Below are 20,940 nucleotides of genomic sequence, written 5' to 3'. Positions count from 1 at the left end.
TTCGACTGCAGTATTATTTATTTTACAAAGAGGATCGGGAACAAAGAAAATGCTTGCAATATCTCGAAATTTTTAAAAGTGAAGACAATTTGCAATTTTGGTATTTTAGCATGAACCACGAAGTGGATGCACATGATTTGGTTTCCCGGGCCACGTAAAATGATGTGGCGGGGCCGACTCTCCAGTTTTACACGAGTCATGTAGGAAATTAGTTTTCCAAGACCACTGTCACAAAAAACAATACAAAACAAAACAAAGAAACCATAAAACAAAGACATAATACATATCTAATAGTTAAGCGGTTATGGATGTAAGTGGTCTGGAGCCTTCAATTAATCATCGATGTTGCGATCACAGCGTGCATGACGTCACTCCTGTTCGCCAGAAGCAAAGTTCTAAGTAACCAAGCAACTTTAGTGTCTGTTTTCGAGTAACTTACATACAGAAAGAATGTTTCCATATCCAAACCCATCTAGCTCCACATTGCTTCTCAACTCCTCTGGGCCATTTTGCCAACGCCCTTTGCTCAGCTCACCTTCCCCCAAGCAATTGTCCAGTTGTATAGGGCCCCATCATAGGCAGTCCACCAGCTTAGACACTTCCGCGGCTGCTGCAAGAGTGCTGCCCATCAAGAAACAAAAGCAGCAAGTATAGCATCTTTCTTATGCCTACACATCTTTATGTTTGAGGCACCACAGCCAGAAGAAATTCGTTGGCTGGGGGAAGGGTGTCAGTAGTGGGTTCCCTGCATCCTCATTTTGGGGACTGGCCATGCAGCTTGTCAACAAAGGTTCCCTTTTAATAACTATTTAACATTGACAGTAGATAATGCCGGGGTGAGAGCAAACAGCACCACAGTGACAGCTTTGTGTTTTTATTTGAGCAAGAAAAAAAAAAAAAAGTTAACATTTTCAAGGTCGTCCGGCACAAATGGTGAGTTCACATCATGTTCCAGTAAGTGTCCACTCACAGTTAGGTGAAAGAGCTCGACACCACTTTTTAAAACGGGCGCTTCAAAACCATGCATAGCTAAAATACTGTACATGTAGTGTGTCAGAGGCTTGGTGTTTAGGTAACTTGCAGGTAAACCTCACTGTTGTGCTTTTTCTGAACAACACATAGCCTATAAAGTCAAATGAATAATCCGACCCAACATCTCATGATAGTTATATTTTGTTTACATACATTTATACAGTAACCTTAGTAAGTATGTAGACCCTTTATAGTAATTTTGAAAGATGTAATTCTACTTCTACTGCATTTTTCTCTATATATACTGTACAGGCAAGTCAACCAGCGACTTAATAATTTGTACAATAAACTACGGTGGCCTGGAAGTGCAAAACAATATAACACATTTTGAAACACTTCTACATTTCAGAAAACAAATTAACAAAAACCGAAACACGTTTAGATTTCAGAAAACACATTAACAAAAGCAGAATAACTTTTACAAAAGACGAAACAAATTACAATTGAGACAAACTGGAAAGGGAACATCCCATTTCACAGACAATCTTAGAAATCTCTAAGAGGAAACCCTTTCTCGGCAAGACCCGCCCCGCTTCAACATGATTGGCTCCTGCATCGCGGGAAGGGGAGGCTACGCAAATATAACGAGATGTCTATCCCAAATATAATTTTAAAAAAAACAACAAAGAAGTTTTATTATGGTTAGGTTTAGGACTAGGGTTGGGGTTAAAGCAGTTTAGGATGAGTTAAGGTTAGGATTATGGTGGTTAAGGCTGGCACACACTGAGCACCGCCGCAGATACATCAATGGCACAGTTTTCTGAAATGTGAAAGTGTTTCGGCTTTTGTGAATTTATTTTTTGAAATGTAAAAGTGTTTCACAATTTGTTGTATTGTTTTGCACTTCCAGCCCACCGTAACAAACAGATTACTGACAGTATTTTTTTATTACTGTCCACACACTAGAGCGGAGCAGCACTCTTTCAGTACTTGTGCTACTTTTTTTACCCTCATCTTTTTCTCATCCTTAAGATAAGATGCATTTCTTTTTTCATTTTATTTCATAAATTGGCATTCAGAATAAAGTAGATGACTTTTGTGCACGTTTTGCGTATCTGCCTGAGATTTTCTTTTTCTCAGGTATGATTGCAGTTTACTTATTGCAGACATCTCAAACTACAAAACAGAAACCACTCCTATAACAGGTCCAACAAGGCCCACAAGTTTGTTGTCATCTAACTCCAATTTTCTACACTCAGTTCACTGTGTACTTCAGTGGAACTTTAATTAAAGCAAAAAATCCATCACAAACTGTCAATATAATTCAGAACCTTGCACATAATCTACTACTGTATTTAAAAATCTAATTGTACACATCTGATGTAATGATGATGATGGTTCTCCAGGAACAATGAAGACCTCACTTTACTAGTTCATTCACGTGTAAAATGGGGGGAAAAAAATCATTAAAGTATACTACTAATAATAGCTATTATTGTTTACCAACTTGTAAAGCAGCTTCATCCCATCCAGGTAGCTCCAGATGCAAGAATCTAAGTGAAGCAGGGTGTTGTGATCCAGGTGGTGTCTTTTGTCAGAAGAAGCATCAAGAACCGTGTCGTTCCAGGTTTGAGAGTAATGACGTATTCTGCGCAGATTGAACGACGAGTATGTTTTATTTTAGAAATGATCAGACCGCAGAGAAGAGTCCATGATGGATAATTAACAGCCGCTGGTTCAGTTTGTTCTAGAAGATTTCGGGGCACATGCTCCAGTCCTGCCTCTCTTTGGCCTCCCAGTAGCCTACCCTGTAGATGTAGTTGCTTTCTCTTGTTGTTTCGTCCATTCTCTTCTCAAACCAAAGAGGCTGGTACACCTCCACTTCTTGACCTGCGCACACACACGCACGCACGCACGCACGCACACACACGCACACACGCACACACACACACACACACACACACACACACACACACACACACACACACAAACATCATGTTTTATAGCTAACTGATATTATTGGATTAGACGGCCTTAAACCCAGATTGGTAAATGTTCAACCACACTATTTTGTCAGAATAGAACTCCAACAAAAATATGTGCTTCTTTCTTGTGCAAACATGTTAAAAAAAACATTACTAATGTGCTAATGCTAAGCAGATAAAATAACAGTGTTAGCACTTGCTGACATGTACTAATATAGCTACAGTTCGATACACTGTATTGGCGAGGGCTATATTTGATTTTTTTTGAATGGACAGATGGGCCAGGTCATTAGTAGATGAGGTTAAAAAAATACAGACAGAATATAGTTATAATGTATATGTCAAATTGTTTTTAATAACAAAATAATAATCATCATATTTTAATTGTTGGCGGCACGGTTGACGACTGGTTAGAGTGTCTGCCTCACAGTTCTGAGGACCGGGGTTCAATCCCTGGCCCTGCCTGTGTGGAGTTTGCATGTTCTCCCCGTGCCTGCGTGGGTTTTCTCCGGGCACTCCGGTTTCCTCCCACATCCCAAAAACATGCGTGGTAGGTTGATTGAAGACTCTAAATTTCCCATAGGTGTGAATGTGAGTGCGAATGGGTCTTTGTTTATGTGTGCCCTGCGATTGGCTGGCAACCAGTTCAGGGTGTACCCTGCCTCCTGCCCGAAGATGGCTGCGATAGGCTCCAGCACTCCCGCGACCCTAGTGAGAATAAGCGGCCTCAGAAAATGGATGGATGGATATTTTAATTGCTGTGGAAAATAGCACTCTATAATATTTTACTTTAAGAAAACATAATTAAATAGGATGCAAAGAATTAAACAGTTTGTGCATCATAATTAATTCGTTGTGGCTCCTAGTGTGGGCGACTTTGCTACCAGGGGCAATAGAAAACTCATTAAGAAACTAAATAAGAGTTCCACACCTGCTGTGTCTCAGTAAACTGCAGTAATGTTAGTCGTTTTGTCTCAGAGGATAAATATATGCCTGTAAGTGTTGTTATATTGTCTGTCTACATGTGTTGGGCTGCCGTTTGTGTTCAAATATCCGTTTCTTAAAGCGTTATAACACCGGCAGATAGATTGTATTTGTTAATCCAGCTAAAATAATCCATTAAATGGGCGCACCCTGGATTGTGTCTCCCAAATGGGCAAAATTGCTAAGAAGTTAATTTTGTGCATTCTGGGAGGAGTATGTACACAAATTGATTAATTTAGACTGCACAAAGTGATTCATCATACGTGAGATGAATTGCAATGGCTGATTTTCCATTGTGTTCAGCCGCATCGCTCGATGTGTGGCAGCCCTAATAACAGGCATGTTATTGGAATGTAGGAGGAAGCCAGAATACCTGAAGAAAACCCACATAAGCACAGGGAGAACATCCAAACTCCACACAGGAAGGCCCAGGACACCAAACCTCCGAACTGTGAGGCAGACGTGCTAACCACGAGGCTGCCACTTGAACAGATTGTGAGAACAAAATCATGGCAGTAAGTCTTCAGAGAAGAGTGAAAGCTGTTCCAGCAGCAAAACAGAGACCCACTGGAACGGATTAATGGCATTTCTAAGCATTTTAATGGGGAAAGAGGATTTGAGATATGAGTATTTTGACTTACAAGCGTGGTCATAGAACGAATGAAACTCATATCTCAAGGCACCACTGTACAGTATGTTTAATGGACTCACCATCCTCAAGGGCCTGCATGGTTTGGACCTCCCTCCTCTTCCTCTCCAGCCTCTGAGACTCTTCCAGACGCTGCTTCTGGATGTTTGCTTCATCCCACAGGCCCGCCTCCATGAGCCGCTGGTCTGGACGCATGCGGCTGTCGGTGGGCGCTACCCCGTCTTCTGGCTCATTCAGAGTCAAAGCCAAGGTAGAGAAATAATGCATGTTTTCTGCATTGTCCCTAGGGTAGCGAAAGGAAAGATGATGTGTGATAAATGGCACATTCAGTCATTTAAGAGGAGGTGGAAATGAGTTTGAAAGAGCGTACGGGAGAGGGTATTTCTTCCACAACAGTTTTGGCTGAAGAGTCTGATAAACTGTCTTTTGTTTGCCTTCTGAGCCTCCACTTCCTTGACTGCTATCCACTATTTTGGCACTCTCCATCTTTTCATCCCACGTTCCTGATAGGATATAATGCGCCATGCCCTCCCTGTCCTCAACCATACCCGTCACCTGGAAAATAAATCACTCACAGTTACAGCGCTGCTTAAGTTTGTGACTCATACTGGAAGACAGGCTGTCATACTTTGCGCGGGACATCTCTGGAGAAGTAGCTGTAGGGCGAGAATTTGAGATGGCAGGTATCCTTGGTGGTGGTGTTTACAATGTCAATGTCCCCGGACTAGAAACAAGAAAGTATGAGACATTGGCATGAAAACTTTACATTTCAAATATTCAAAGCAGTGAAGTATCTTATTCTTAATGAATAATTCTTTGAATATGCTAGAAATGAACAAAATGACAAAAACCCAACCTGATCAATCCAGAGTTTCCCCACGATAATATTATGCACTGTTGAGGTCACTTTGCTCCACAAGTAATGGTTCCCGCTTGAGTGGAACTGCAAGTGAATCTTTCCTATTTTGAATGGAAGCGCATGCAGATATCACCATAAAAAAATGCTGCATTTTTTTTTAACGAAAAAAAAAATAATAATAAAATGGTGGGGGTCCAATCACTTGAACCACTGACCAGGAAAACAAAAAAAAACATAAAAAATGGTGGGGCTCCAATCACTTGAACCACTGACCAGGAAAACCAAATTAGTCTCTCTCCCTTTAAAATGTTTTACTAATTCCAATTTATTGGCCAATAAACTGCACAGGAAAATAAATAAATAAATAATTGATTAGGCAACAACTGGACACAACTGTAACGATCAGGAATGAATATATTTGCAATTCTATCACTGCTCTTTAGTAAATATAAAATTAATCTTAGATTTGTGTAGTATACTACTTTTCATTGTTTAATTGAATTATCATTTGAATAAGTTGCAAATTGAAATAATTTAATAAAAATGATTTAATTATCCATCCATCCATCAATTTTCTGAGCCGCTTCTAGTCACTAGGGTTGCGGGCGTGCTGGAGCCTATCCTAGCTGTCATCGGGCAGGAGGCGGGGTACACCCTGAACTGGTTGCCAGCCAATTGCAGGGCACATACAAACAAACAACCATGCGCACTCACATTCACACCTACGGCAATTTAGAGTCTCCAATTATGATTTAATTGTAATCTAATAAATAATATTGTTTTTTTACAACTTTGTACTGTATTTAGATTTGATGTATTTATTAAAAGTGTTATTATTTTTGCAAATATTGGTGATAAAGTAGTAATGAATAAGAATAAATAACAATAATAACAATCTAAAATAATAGCAATACATGTCTAAATAATAAAACATGCAATATAAGTACAGTAAAAAACATGCAATAAAAGTACAGTAAAAGTTATGATTTACCTTTTCTAATTATTTTCCTCCTGTATTTGTTTTGAGGGAAATTCAGTTTTCATTCTCTTTTTTGCCATTTAACATTTCTTATGGTCCCAAATTTAGTTTTTATCTCTCTTTGTTGATGCAGAAACCTTCAGCATCATATCAAAACTTTGTGGAAGAAGGAATTAAAATACATGCCGCTCATACTTTTTACCTTGTGGCATGACAGAGATGTACTTCCCACGGAATTTGCTGTCAATAGTGATGTGTTGCCACAGGGTCCATCCTCGCTGTGAGGTGACGTGGTGGGCAGCAGCTGGTGGGTGATGACTCACCTGTGTTTACACCATAGATACACTTAAAAAAAAACACTTAAATTATTTATTTATTGAACTTTTTTTCTCACATGTTTACCGTTTGTTCTTTAATATATGAGATTTTAATCTGGATTGCCTTCCCTCAGATAATGAGAATTAGAGTGGGATAACTTCATTTTAAGCATTTTTAAGTTACGCACAGAAATCATGAATAGAGAAAATGAATCTTACAGATGAATACTGGTATATATCAAGGCTTAGTTCCAACTTGACATAGTCCAGTCTCTTATTGCACTTTTGCAAATACATTAGTGCAACACAGGGTCAACTCCCATTTCCACCCATGAAACAAGGCTTTACCTCCCGCAAAAAACAGAAAACAGAAAGTGAGGTTTGGTGATTGATAGAAGACCCATCGGCCTGTTAGTATAAGTTAATGTTAATGTTATTTATCATATTTCATGAAAGATTGATAGATTTAATGTTTGGATTTTTACACTATTGCACTAAACGTTCCTCTTTGAGGCAACCTAGATGATACACACCGAGATCCAACCTACAAAACTGAAGATGATGACAGAACAGTTGTGATAAAAGTGTCACTATAGCTCACCATAACCATGATATATGGCAAAAAGACGAAATCTGAGGAAAAACACAATTTCTGTAAAAAACAAGTATCCAGAAGAAGTAATCATTGCCATACCAATCGCCGAGATATAAATCCCCCAGGTATTATTGCAGAAATAACACTTTAAAATCACTCTCCTGCAAGTATTTTGAAATAAGGAGTTACTTTTCAATCGCCATGCACTTTATTAATCCTGTGAGTGTGGTTAAAGAGTGTGGCTACTTTTGGGACTTTAACTCACCTGCTCACATATGGACCGGTAGCCGTATTCCTGCAGGCGGTCCAACTCATAGGTCTCTCCCAGAAGAGGATTGAAGGGCTTGGATGTGCGATGGACGGTGGTGGAGTAGGAGGAGACGGAGAAGGCGGCCACCAGGCACATCTGCTCCAAGGAGGAGTCGCAGCGAGCCGCCCGGTCAAGGAGCTCGCTGTACTCCACGTCCTCGGTCAGACGCTGCAGCATCGACAGTGGCTCGTTAAAGTTGACCTGACATCAATCGAGCACACAGAAGGAATGTGATCGAGTTGAACTGAATTATATTTGTAGTTAAGAAATGTATGTGATGTGTTTACAGGCATGGGTATCTTTGACAGGTCTTTCCCAATACAGTTCTTCATGATGCTCCACAGGTTGAGGGAATAATTGGGTTTGTCTGGAATACGGCTGCGTCTTGTTCTGCGTAGCTGCATGTGATTGGATTCTGAGGTGTCCTGAAAGACGTCGTAACGAGAGGCTGTAATTTAGTTGTCTAGATCTTGTCTCACAAAAGAAGGAGGCCTGTAAAGGGACCTACATTCTCGTTAAGGGTCCAGTCACTGGGGACTCCACCACTCATACTCTGACTACTCCCTGAGCGCCTGAGAAAAATAATTATCTGATTTTGGAAGACTGAAAGACAGACCGAACAATTTAGTGTAGACGTAAAGTCTCACCTGTGCGTGGTCTCCGCATTCACGGTTATGAATGAAGGCGCGTCCTCCATGGCATCGAAGAATTCATCATTATCATCACTCTCGTCCACCTCGCGAGCTCTCTGTACACCTACAGAGAAATACAGGACAAACACAAACAACAAGCCATTTGTCTCATGTTAAAAAAAACTGTATATCAACAGGAGCGACAGGGAATTTAGTCAGAAATCAAATGAATCCTTAGGCACTTGATTATGTAGGAAGTGGACGATTTTTCTACTTGTGCAAACCTCCACGACACACTGGAAAAACTGAAAAAAAGCACTGATGTTGAAAATGCTATACTTTGCCAAAAAATGGGGAATTTCATGATTCCAAAGGGGTAAGAGGGGGAGAAATAATGGCCTTTTCCATCTCGCAACACAGAACTACTCACAAAAACTAAAACACTAACACGTTTCCTGGTTCAGCTAGAATTTTTATTTAGACAGTCCTCTTCATCATGCTGAATTTGACATCAGGAGACGGAGACGACCGCAAGTGGATGTCCTTGGAAAACTATTGGTTGATTCAGAATCAGCATCACAATCAACTTTTGTGAGTAGAGTATGTCAGTTTTCTAATAATTAAAGTGCATTTATCTTGACAAATTGACTTTTTTTGTGGTAACAGGCTGTTGCATAGGAGCATTTTTATACAGCTTATCCTGTTGAGAACTGCAGAGAACTGGAGTGTATCCCAGCTGAATTCAAACGAGAGGCGGTGTACGCTATGGACTGGTCGCCAGTTAATCACAGAGAACATTTATAGAGACAGACAAGCTATCACACTCACATTCACACGTCACTTAGTGGGTATTGAACCCAAGCAGCTTGAACCGAAGTCAGGCGGGTGTGCCACTACACCATCAGTGACCTGCAGTGCAGGTCTATAATACAGGAAAAATAGCCTGGCGTATGGCGGTTGGCACCCACTTTCTAACGGGCAGGACTGCAAATAATAGGACCTGTGTAGAAAAATATTGCAATGTTGGCAGGTCATTTTTAATTTTTCAATCAGTCGAGTCAGATGAATATGTTTAGTAGTGTGGGAAGGATACACTGAAATTTAGATTCAATTCATATTTTGATTTCTGACCCACACTTCGAGAAACGATTTGACTTTTTAAAATAATACATTAAATAATAGTTTATAAATGTATATATAATGTGTATATATTTCTAATAATATCATATTTATATAATTTTTTTCATCACAATATTATATTTGTTATATCCATAATATATATAGTTTATTAATATAATAAATACGTGTCAGAAGAGACCGTGCCTGTGTTTTCTTCCATGCTTCACTTCAACTATTCTTGAAAAGGTTTCTTTGAAGGTGCATTAACATGTTCGACGTGACCTGGAGAATGTTTTTTTAAGCACATACGGCAAATAGTCTTGGTCTTGGTCTGACCACACGATTTCCATCTCCGTTTTGAACTGGCCAGCTGAAATGCTCCCATATTGCTCACCTACTGTAAATGAGATTGGAGGGTTTGCGTTTTCAGGTTTATAGGTCGTACATGCCATGTTTCTTGCTCTCCTCCCGTCGGTTTTGCATAGTTGAACAGAACTAGCATTAGCGTTAGTCACAGTTTTGCTCACTCCATTCAGATAACCATCAACAGAAAAAGTAGTCACATCACATGCTGTTGGAGGAGGCTAGTTGAAGAAATTCATCTTTAATCGAGGCTGTTTTTGTTTGTTTTTAATCAACTTAACATAATAATATGAATAATTATATTAAGTCTGGTAACACTGTGAGCTTCTATGGCTATATCTGGATTGGAGGCACAAACTCTGGGAGTTGGAAGGGGCATGGCACGGTCTTTTCAAATATCTTCAAGTATTGCCATTTTTGGTTTTAATACTGTATCCTCCCAATCCTAGTAAAAATGTTGAGGACTGTTCGGGCTTGGCAAAGATCGACGAAGTTACATTCTCGTGAGTAAAGGTGAGCATTTCAAAACGGCTCTTCCAGGATCTCATTTGCTTAACCAGATGTAAATAAGTTGGTGTCAGTGAGTCTATACTGACTGTCAGTGAGTCTATACAGACTGCTACACGATGTCTGAAAAAAAATCATCACACATGCACAAATGCAGTGCCTTTAACATTTTGCATTACGAGTAGACAGTGGTGCGTCTCACCTGTGTACGAAGTGGGCTTTTCCCTCCAGGCTGTCTCCAGGCTGTTGTGCTGTTTGGCTAGCTGCTCAATGGTGGTCTCCAGATAGTTACGCTGCTCTTGCTCATGCTGCAGGGCTTTCTGCCACCTTCGGTTTTGAGACTGTGCTACAACCAGGAAGTCACGACAAGCCTGAAGTGTGAACACAACACAGAACTCAGACGACGCACGCCCCCAGCTCGGAGAGACAGAGACGCAGTTAATGAGGGCAGCCACAGCTCATACTCACATTGATCATAGCATTGGAGGTGATGCGGAAGAGGGCAGCTCGCTCATTTATGGTCTTCACTTTATCCGTGCCGTTGACGCACCCGCGGAGATCTTCGAATTCGCTGAGGGAGCGCTGGAGGGCGGCGCCATGCTTTCCGATCAGCTCGTTACAGGTGCTCAGATCATCCAGTTTGCTGGCCAATGTCTTCAGCGCGCCTTGGTTTAAGACTCGAGTATCATGCGGGCCCGGACTTTCTTCATCTCCTGAGTCATCTGCTCATAGACAACAAAAAACAACACATCCATCCATTCATTCCATTTCTACAGGACTTGTCATCATTAGTTTGCCCTGTGATCTGGAGCCAATCCCAACTGATTTAAGGGAGAGAGGTGCGTATACTCCAGGCAGGTCACCAGCCAGTCACAGGGAACATATAAACAAACAAGCTTTCACACTCACTTAACTCACACCTATGGACTATTTAAAGTCTTCAATGAACCAAACATGCATGTTTTGGGGATGTGGTAGGACAAACAAATTCCACACAAGAAGCCCTGAGCCGAGATTCAAACCCAAACAAAATTATTTTCGTGAGTCCATACAGCTGGAAGTTGTGAATAATTTTACTTTTTCTGCAAAGTGGTTGAAAGGTGGGACCACAGACTGAAAAATAAGGAATGATGATGATCTTGTCCCAATTTACTCACAAACTTGACTCACTCAGTGTGAAATCTGGGCCTGGTTAACTGGACACAAAGCTGTTATACTCACAGAAAGCCATGACTTATTCTGTTGTATGAATGGTAACAGGTGGATACTCAGGTTCATTGGACTTTTTTCCATTTAATAGAAGAATATTCAATTGTTCTGACTCTCACTATATGTTGCTGGCATAAATACATAAACAAAAATATACCGTATTTTCACGACCATAAGGCGCACAGACAGCATGCGTACGTAAAGGGGGAAGGGCGCGTGAAGGAGGACGCTAAAGCCACGCCCCCAGTAGGTATATAGCGCCGGGGTGTGTATTGTTTAAAACAACATCGGTTTGGCTAAGGACCCCCGAAAATGGCACCCAGAAGAGACACACTTATGAAGCACAGTTTAAAGTGCAAGCTATCAGTTAGGCGGAGGAACAGCTGTTCATTTCGGATACAGAAGATGAGGACTTTGATGGATTTGTGGATGAGGATTGATCAAAATATAACATTCGTACATTGTTAAATACTTCAATAAAGTACAACCGAACTCAGTTTTGCTCCCGCTGCCTTTTTAAAAACATTGTTTTAGCGTGCATGCATGCTACCGTATGTTTTAAGCTAGCGTATGTTTTACCATGCCTGCGCCCAATGATACGGTGCGCCTTATGTATGTGTTAAATACAGAAATAGACCTCGTAACTGAGACTCCACCTTTTAATACGGTGAGCCTTATGGTCGTGAAAATACGGTATTTGTAATTAAAAAATAATTTGGTGTGTGTTACAGCAGGCTGGTTGGGAATCACTGAGCTTGGGTACGTACATTTATTTATTTTACATTTTATTAGTGCTTATGTTTTAACTTGTATGGCAGTTAGTTCATGTTAAAAAAATACATGCGCCCATCTGAAACAGCAGCAAGGTGAAGAAGTGGTTAGCATATCGACCTCACAGTCGAGACGTTCAAGTTCAAATCTCGGCTCAGGCCTCTGCATGTTCTCCCCGTGCTTGCGTGGGTCTTCCTCACACATTCTAAAAATATGCATGTTAGCTTCACCAAAGCCTGTAATTATCCTTACTTGTGAATGTGAGTGCGACAGGTTGTTTGTCTGAATGTGCCCTGCTATTGGCTGGCGACCAGTCCAGGGTGTATCCTGCCCAAATTGAGCTGAGATGCAACGCCAACAAGCACGATCCAAGATGAACGGATTTACACTATGTTCATTTAGCATTCAAGTTAAGACAACATCCATCCATCCATCCATTTTCTGAGCCGGTTCTCCTCACTAGGGTCGCGGGAGTGCTGTAGCCTATCCCAGCTATCTTCGGGCAGGAGGCGGTGCACACCCTGAACTGGTTGCCAGCCAATCGCAAGGCACATACAAACAAACAACCATTCGCACTCACATTCACACCTACGGGCAATTTAGAGTTGCCCATTAACCTACCAAGCATGTTTTTGGGATGTGGGAGGAAACCGGAGTGCCCAGAGAAAACCCGCACGGGGAGAACATGCAAACTCCACACAGGAGGGCCCGGCGATTGAACCCCGGACCTCAGAACTGTGAGGCAGACGCTCTAACCAGTCGTCCACTGCGCCGCTATTAAGACAGCACTGAAAGAGAAAGATTGTTTTCATCTTATGACTTTTGAATTTGTTTTAAATGTTAACACGACAAAGTTAATAAAGGTTTGATGATGGCAGCAGTTTGACTGGACTGAACCATTTCTATTAATTGAAACCTTGACGGTTCCTCTATTCTATCTCGTTTTGCTTGAGATGAGGCTCCTGGGACATGGGCATGTGGACAAAAACACTTCACAGCACATCCCAGACGTTCCATCCTTTTATAAGAGAGGGAAGCTGTGAATGGACACGGTTGCCCTGGAAACATAAGCCTGTGCAGTCAGAAGGCTTGGCTATTTTTAGAAGTGGGGGGAGATGACGCAGTCCAATTTGCCTCCACCTTTTCTTTCCCTGAGACTCTCCATCACTCACAGGAATTTTAAAAGCAGGGCATATGGGCTGGACTTTTAGTCTGGATCCTGTCATTGGTGACCCAGTCTGAGACAAACTATTATTATTATTATTTTATAAGGTTTGAATCAGGGCAAAGCACATGTAACATTTCCACTCCCATTTTTTTTGTTCAAGGGAGAGGTTGAAAAAAATAGTTTTATGACCCATATAGAGCAGGAAGGAAATAATCTCATATTGCTTGTGATTTATATTACCTTATGCTATACTGTACTTCCATCACACACCACAGCACAGCAGGAGTTGAAATACATAAGATTTGGAGTTTTAAGTACTTTGGAGAGTTGGAAATGCTTCTGGGCTTCATTGGTGACTCACGAGTGAGTGCAAGCACACCCACAGTTGATAGATGGAGCATCACTTTCAACAAGCGTAGGATGACAGAATCAAAGTTGGACTCTGTAACAAGCTGAAAGTTTGCTGGAGCATAACCACAGCACAGTTACCATATCTTCACTCTTTAATGAAAACCTTAGTCGTACGTTTATTTTTTATTTTTTTTGCCAAAACACAAATAAAGCAAATTTTTAATGGTTTAAGGCAAAACCTTATTAACCCTCTGGTGCATATGGTGCTATTGTGGAGCTATGCACCTTAGGGTTAAAAAAATATTTTGAGAGAAAAGTATATCTAAATAAATTAGAAAATGGTCAAAAAGTTCATTTACATTTTCTGAATATTTCATATTTAAACTGATGAATATAACCGATAATAATAGACAGTTAAATGAAATTTGGACACCATTTTTTTAATGTCATTTTGAATGTTTCTAATGTAACCTAAAGTCTTGATACGGTGAATTTGAGGGTTTCCTTAGCCGTACGCTACAACCATCAATTATAAAAAATAGAGTCATGAAAAAATTCATTCTGGCCATAGTGAATGTATCTATAATATACCATACTGAATGAGTTTCACTTTTGGAACTGAACAACTGAAATTAAGTTTTTGACAACATTCAAATTTATTGTGTACACCTGTACATATTTTTATGTGAACAGCGCTTTGATATATATAACTATTCACTAAAGATGCACAATCTTTTTCAGAGTAGTAATTAAGATTTATTTCGGGTTTACAAATTACAAAATTGAGTTTGTCAACCCCCCCACCCCCAAATTCTATCCATTCACAACAGTGAATATAATTCATTTGGTCATATAAAGTGGTCACACCGCTGCTTATTCTTGTTGGCCTTAGTAGTAAATATGTACATGCTTAAATACCATTTTGTTTTTTATATTATTCTTCTGCTACTGCTATTTTTCCTTTTCCTTTCGGCTTGTCCCTTTAGGGGTCGCCACAACGCGTCATCCTTTTCCATGTAATCTCCTCCATCCTCCACTCGAACACCAACTGCCCTCATGTCTTCCCTCACGACATCCATCAACCTTCTCTTTGGTATTCCTCTAGCTCTCTTGCCTGGCAGATCCATACTCATCATCCTTCTACCAATACAGTCACTATTTCTCCTCTGGATGTGTTCAAACCATCGAAGTCTGCCCTCTCTAACTTTGTCTCCAAAACATCGAACCTTGGCTGTCCCTCTCATGAGCTCATTTCTAATTTCATCCAACCTGGTCACTCTGACAGCGAACCTCAACATCTTTATTTCTGTCACCTCCAGCTCTGCTTCCTGCTGTCACTTCAGGGTCACTGTCTCTAATCCGTACATCATGGCTGGCCTCACCACTGCTTAATAAACTTTGCCCTTCATCCTAGCAGAGACTCTTCTGTCACATAACACACCTGACAACTTCCTCCACCCGTTCCATCCTGCTTGGACCTGTTTCTTCACTTCCTGACCACACTCACTATTGCTTTGGACTGTTGACCCCAAGTATTTAAAGTCCTCCACCCTTGCTATCTGTTCTACCTGTAGCCTCACTCTTCCTCCACCACCCCTCTCATTCATGCACATATATTGTCTTACTTCAGCTAATCTTCATTCCTCTGCTTTCCAGTGCATGTCTCCATCTTTCTAACTGTTCCTCCACCTGCTCCCTGCTTTCACTACAGATAACATGTCATCTGCAAACATCATGGTCCACGGGGATTCCAGTCTAACCTCATCTGTCAGCCTATCCATTACGACTGCAAACAAGTAGGGGCTCAGGGCTGATCCCTGATCAAGTCCCACCTCCAACTTAAATTCGTTTGTCACACCTACAGCACACCTCACCGCTGTTCTGCTGCCCTCGTACATGTCCTGTATTATTCTAACATACTTCTCTGCCACTCCAGACCTCCGCATGCAGTACCACAGTTCCTCTCTGGGTACTATGTCATAGGCTTTCTCTCTACAAAGACACAATGTAGCTCCTCCTGACCTTCTCTGTACTTTTCCATCAACATCCTCAAGGCAAATATTGCACCTGTGGTACTCTTTCTAGGCATGAAAACATACTGTTACTCACAAATACTCACTTCTGTCCTGATTCTAGCCTCCACTACTCTTTCCCATAACTTTATTGTGTGGCTCATCAACTTTATTCCTCTATAGTTCCCACAGCTCTGCACATCACCCTTGTTCTTAAAAATGGGCGCCAGCACACTTTTCCTCCATTCCTCAGGCATCTTCTCACCCGCTAGAATTCTATTGAACAAGCTGGTCAAAAACTCCACAGCCACCTCTCCTAGATGCTTCCATACCTCCACAGGAATGCCATCAGGACCCACTGCATTTCCATTTTTCATCCTCTTTAATGCCTTTCTACCTTCCCCCTTACTAATCATTGCCACTTCCTGGTCCACCACACTTGCCTCTTCTACTCTCCCTTCTCTCTCATTTTCCTCATTCATCAACTCCTCAAACGTATTCTTTCCATCTATCTAGCACACTACTAGCACCAGTCAACATATTTCCATCTCTATCCTTAATCACCCTAACCTGCTGCACATCCTTCCCATCTCTATCCTGGCCAACCTGTATCGACCATTTTCTCCTTCTTTACTGTCCAACCTGGAATACATGTCATCATATGCCTCTTGTTTGGCCTTTGCCACCTCTACCTTTGCCCTATGTCGCATCTCAATGTATTCATTTCACCTCTCCTCGGTCCTCTCAGTGTCCCACTTCTTAGTTAACCTTTTTCCTTGTATGATTTCCTGTACTGTGAGGTTCCACCACCAAGTCTCCTTTTCTCCTTTCCTGCCAGAAGATACACCAAATACTCTCCTGCTTGCCTCTCTGATCACCTTGGCTGTAGTGGTCCAGTCTTCTGGAAGCTCCTCCTGACAACCGAGAGCCTGTCTCACCTCTTCCCGAAAAGATGCACAACACTCGTCCTGTCTCAGCTTCCACCACATGGTTTTCTGCTCTGCCTTTGTCTTCCTAATCTTCCTCCCCACCACCAGAGTCATCTTACACACCACCATCCTATGCTGTCTAGCCACACTCTCCCCTACCACTACCTTACAGTCAGTAACCTCCTTCAGATTACATCATCTCCACAAAATGTAATCCACCTGCATGCTTCTACCTCCGCTCTTGCAGGTCACCCTATGTTCGTGCCTCTTCTGGAAAAAAGTGTTCACTACAGCCATTTCCATCCTTTTTGCAAAGTCTACCACCATCTGTCCCTCCAAGTTCCTTTCCTGGATGCCATACTTACCCATCACTTCTTCTTCACCCCTGTTTCCTTCACCAACATGTCCATGACAATCTGCATCAATCACGACTCTCTCTCTGTCTGGGATGCTTAGAACTACTTTGTCTAGCTCCTTCCATTTCTCTTTCACCTCCATGTCACAGCCTACCTGTGGGGCACAGCCACTCATCACATTATACATAACACCCTCAATTTCAAGTTTCAGCCTCATCAATTGATCTGATACTGTTTTCCCCTCCAAGACATTCTTAGCCAACTCTTCTTTTAAAATAACCCCAACTCCATTTCGCTTCCCATCTACACGATGGTAAAATAATTCAAACCCTGGCCCTAAACTTCTAGCCTTACTGCCTTTCCACCTGGTCTCCTGGACACACAATATATCAACCTTTCTCCTAATCATTGTGTCAACCAACTCCCGAGATTTTCCTGTCATAGTCCCCACATTCAGTTCTAAGCTCTGTGCTTTCCTCTTCTCTTTCTGCCGAAGAACCCGCTTTCCACCTCTTCTTCTTCTTCGTCTTCGACCCAGAGTAGCTGAATTTCCACCAGCACCCTGCAGGTTGATGGCGCCGGTGGCGGACGTTGTTAACCCGGGCCACAACCAATCCGGTATGGAATTCTTTGGATGAACGCTCATATTTGTTTGGCCAAGTTTTAAACCGGATGCCCTTCCTGACGCAACCCTCTGCATTTATCCGGGCTTGGGACCGGCCTACAGTTTGCACTGGTTTGTGCCCCCTATAGGGCTGCATTCTCTGCTACAATCCACTGAGCTGCTTTAAATGTTGAAATTCCATACTAAGGGACAAATGAACCTTTATTTTATTCTATTCTATTCGTGTCACATATGAAGTGCTTTGCCATTCAGGACACCAACAGAACATGATTGATGCTAAAATGCCAGCATGGCCAGAGTAAGTGGAAGCATTACGATACCTAATGTAGGTGTAAACATTTTTAATGATCATTAAACCAGGACAAATGGGACAGTTTATTTATGTAGTTGCATTTAATAATCCTGAATCGAGAAATACTGCAACGTTGAAGTAAAATATTCACATTGAAAATTTCATCAACATAAGAAACAATGAGTAATTCAATCATAGGCACAAAAACTGGCTCTGAATAAATTTCTGCTGTTCGCTAACTACTGAATACAAATCTCCATGAGCGCAAACAGAAAGCAGCAATTCCAAATGCACGTAAACACACACAGATGCCACAACTTCTATTTTAAAGCCTTAATCTTTTCTGAGCAGTAAGCAATTAACTGGTTACTTACAAGGTGACATTCATTGGGAAGTCTGCACTTATCCTGCCCTATTGCCAGCATGTGTGCGGAATAATATTTTGAATGAAAATCTTTCTGCGTGCTCGCTCTCTTTCTCATTTTTTTTTTTACCTCTCCTCCTTCGAGAAGGGGAGGTGGAGCCTAAAGCAAGGTCATTCATTCATTCTTGCTGTCGTCATAGTGGAGCACACCGGGGAGGGGGAGAGGAGGCGGGAGTGTGTACGTCATCGTGGCACTCAAACGACAGTATAGACGTGCATTAAATTGATCTTATGACACTACATTAAATGTCAGGGTCAAACATCCCATCAGGAAACGAATGATAATGTAGGTGGTGTGAAGGATGACATGATGATGTTTGCATTGCTCCACCACATCACTTCAGAATGCCCTGGGCTGATCCCTCCTGAACAACACTACCCTCTTGTGTCCAGCAAACAACACAACCCTCTTGTGTCCAGCAAACAACACACAGAATGCCTGCAGGTCAGGTTATGTGTTCACATTGTGGCTAAAATCAGTCCGTTTTTTTTTTTTTTTAATATCTTTCTATCGTCTGCTAACTAAAATAAATATAAGATGCCCCGTTTTTTTGGAATATTTTTTTCTGCCACTTGAGTCATGATGAAAGTGCTCCATCCGCCCCAGAATGAACATGATCCATCATGTTGAGATATGCTATATTGCATTGCAGGGTTATAATGGTTTTGGATTTTCCATTATAGTTTGTGTTTATTGCATTTGGACTTTTATTTTTCAAATTCAGTTAGTTATAATTTGTTTTGTGAGCAGGTTTGTTCATTTTTATTAGTTTTTATTTTTTCAAAAATGCTTTGTTCTAGTTTCATTTTTATTATTTTCAGTCTTATTTTTTTATTCGTTATTTGTCAAGTGTGAAATTAAAAAAAGATCACAACAAGTACATTTTAAAAATATTATTAACTTATAACTGATTCATGAACAACCATCCACAAATCAAATACAGTCCACAAAATTTTAAGTGCATCAAGTGGAGTGCATAATACTGCTTCTAAGGTTAGATCAGATGCATCACAACGTACAACGTATTTAAAATCAAAAGCTCATGTATGAAATTAATCGACAAAGATGAAAATGAAGGACATTTTTTGTTATAATAATAGTTAGTTTTAGTTATTTTTACAAACGTAAAATGTCATTTTAGTTAGTTAACGTTTTTTAAAAACACTCGTTTTTATTTTATTTGGTTTACAAACATTTTTTTTCAATTTTAGATTTAGTTATTTTGTTTGTTTTCGTTTACTATAATAACCTTGTTGCATTGTAACATCAATATTTGCTGCTGTACCAGGAGTTACGTAAATTGGAATATATTCAATAAATACGAGCCATTCATTGCCATCTACTGCCTCATTCCTGTCTGAACGCACGCACACGATTGCGGAATCTGCCGCTTGCCACAGTGTTGTCTGTCAACAGAAAATAGTCCTGTGATTTATTTTTTTTTCACATTTGTTAACAGTTCAACCTTGGTGGAGATCCGCACTTTAATGAATACCTTTCTAAATGTAAATACATTGAATTTAACTTTTTGTTTTCTGTATGATGCTGCCTTTGAGCCTGTCAAAATGTGGGTTGCTTTAACTTGTACTCACCTTTGTAATCCATGTAATTATCTATTTTTAATGCTATAACGTTAAATCTAAAAGCTTGGGAGTTAAAATCCATCCATCTTCTACACTGTTAATTCTCACTAGGGTTGGGGGTGTGCCCAACTGACTTTGGACAAGAGACAGGCTGGCCTGGTTGCCATCCAATCGCAACGACTGTATAGATACCCATTCAGTCTCTGAAGTGCCTGCCCAATGATCAAGTGTGAAATTAAACAACCAAGTAAACCTTCAGTTATCTGCATACTTCTGAAAATGTGTCAGTGTACATTGTTTCCCGTGTCCTCATTCATAGTTATCATACAAAGAGATTAGTATAAAACACTCTGGGCAACTCCATGTGTTGTTTGAAGCATTATAATTTACTGGAACTGCTACTCTTATTAGCCTGTACAAACAGGTTCCTCTGCTGGTCACTTTTTAATATTACAGTTGATTCACTGTATATTAATACTGTACACCAACATCGCAGGGTGACTACTGCGCACACTTACATCGCGACGACGATGGTCAAGCAATATAGCAATATAGTATCCATATATTTTGCACAAGGTGGGTGGTCCAGATGATGGAGGGCCAATACACTACTCTAATTCATACACAGTAAACAAGACTGTCAACACATTTACGTAAACATAATGTAGACTGTAAAGGCATTTTCACATTGCACTTAACGACGTGCAGTGCGCTGCGAGGATGGAACGCCGTGTGGCGTTGCGGTGTGATGCGACCGGTGGGCGCTCGCCGCGAGGCAAATTAAGGTATGTGAGGTTGGAAGGTGATCCAATAGGCCGGAAAAGCCTCCCTCTTACTTCCTGGTTGGCTGCTACGCAAGCACTTGCAAATATGGGCAAGCTTGCACCGGGGCACTGTCATCCTTGCCCGTTGCCCCGCGACGAACACCAAGAAAACCAAGTGCAGTGT

At 41.0% G+C, this 20,940-nt stretch overlaps 1 protein-coding gene across 3 annotated transcripts in view; it reads right to left on the bottom strand.

Moving 5' to 3' along the window:
* Positions 1 to 893: 893 nt before the first annotated feature.
* osbp2a (oxysterol binding protein 2a) overlaps positions 894 to 20,940 on the bottom strand; it is a 22,377-nt gene continuing 2,330 nt past the window's right edge. The window contains exons 1-13 of one of the 3 annotated variants that reach the window (XM_061698230.1): positions 18,359 to 18,459; positions 10,740 to 10,993; positions 10,474 to 10,642; positions 8,298 to 8,406; positions 8,159 to 8,222; positions 7,938 to 8,075; positions 7,606 to 7,851; positions 6,631 to 6,751; positions 5,447 to 5,550; positions 5,219 to 5,314; positions 4,961 to 5,145; positions 4,653 to 4,873; positions 894 to 2,862 (exon numbers count right to left, since the gene is read on the bottom strand). In XM_061698230.1, coding sequence (XP_061554214.1) covers positions 2,720 to 2,862; positions 4,653 to 4,873; positions 4,961 to 5,145; positions 5,219 to 5,314; positions 5,447 to 5,550; positions 6,631 to 6,751; positions 7,606 to 7,851; positions 7,938 to 8,075; positions 8,159 to 8,222; positions 8,298 to 8,406; positions 10,474 to 10,642; positions 10,740 to 10,993; positions 18,359 to 18,368 — 1,860 coding nt within the window. In that variant the 5' untranslated portion in view covers positions 18,369 to 18,459 and the 3' untranslated portion in view covers positions 894 to 2,719. Of the gene's footprint in view, positions 2,863 to 4,652; positions 4,874 to 4,960; positions 5,146 to 5,218; positions 5,315 to 5,446; positions 5,551 to 6,630; positions 6,752 to 7,605; positions 7,852 to 7,937; positions 8,076 to 8,158; positions 8,223 to 8,297; positions 8,407 to 10,473; positions 10,643 to 10,739; positions 10,994 to 12,872; positions 12,974 to 18,358; positions 18,460 to 20,940 lie in introns of those variants that run through there. The other 2 variants (XM_061698231.1, XM_061698229.1) reach the window with 2 other exon arrangements.

This window comes from Phycodurus eques, chromosome 15 (assembly GCF_024500275.1).
Source record: "Phycodurus eques isolate BA_2022a chromosome 15, UOR_Pequ_1.1, whole genome shotgun sequence".
Lineage (NCBI taxonomy): Eukaryota > Metazoa > Chordata > Actinopteri > Syngnathiformes > Syngnathidae > Phycodurus > Phycodurus eques.
The sequence above is the reverse complement of the archived record's forward strand: the minus strand, read 5'-3'. Positions and strand labels throughout refer to the sequence as shown.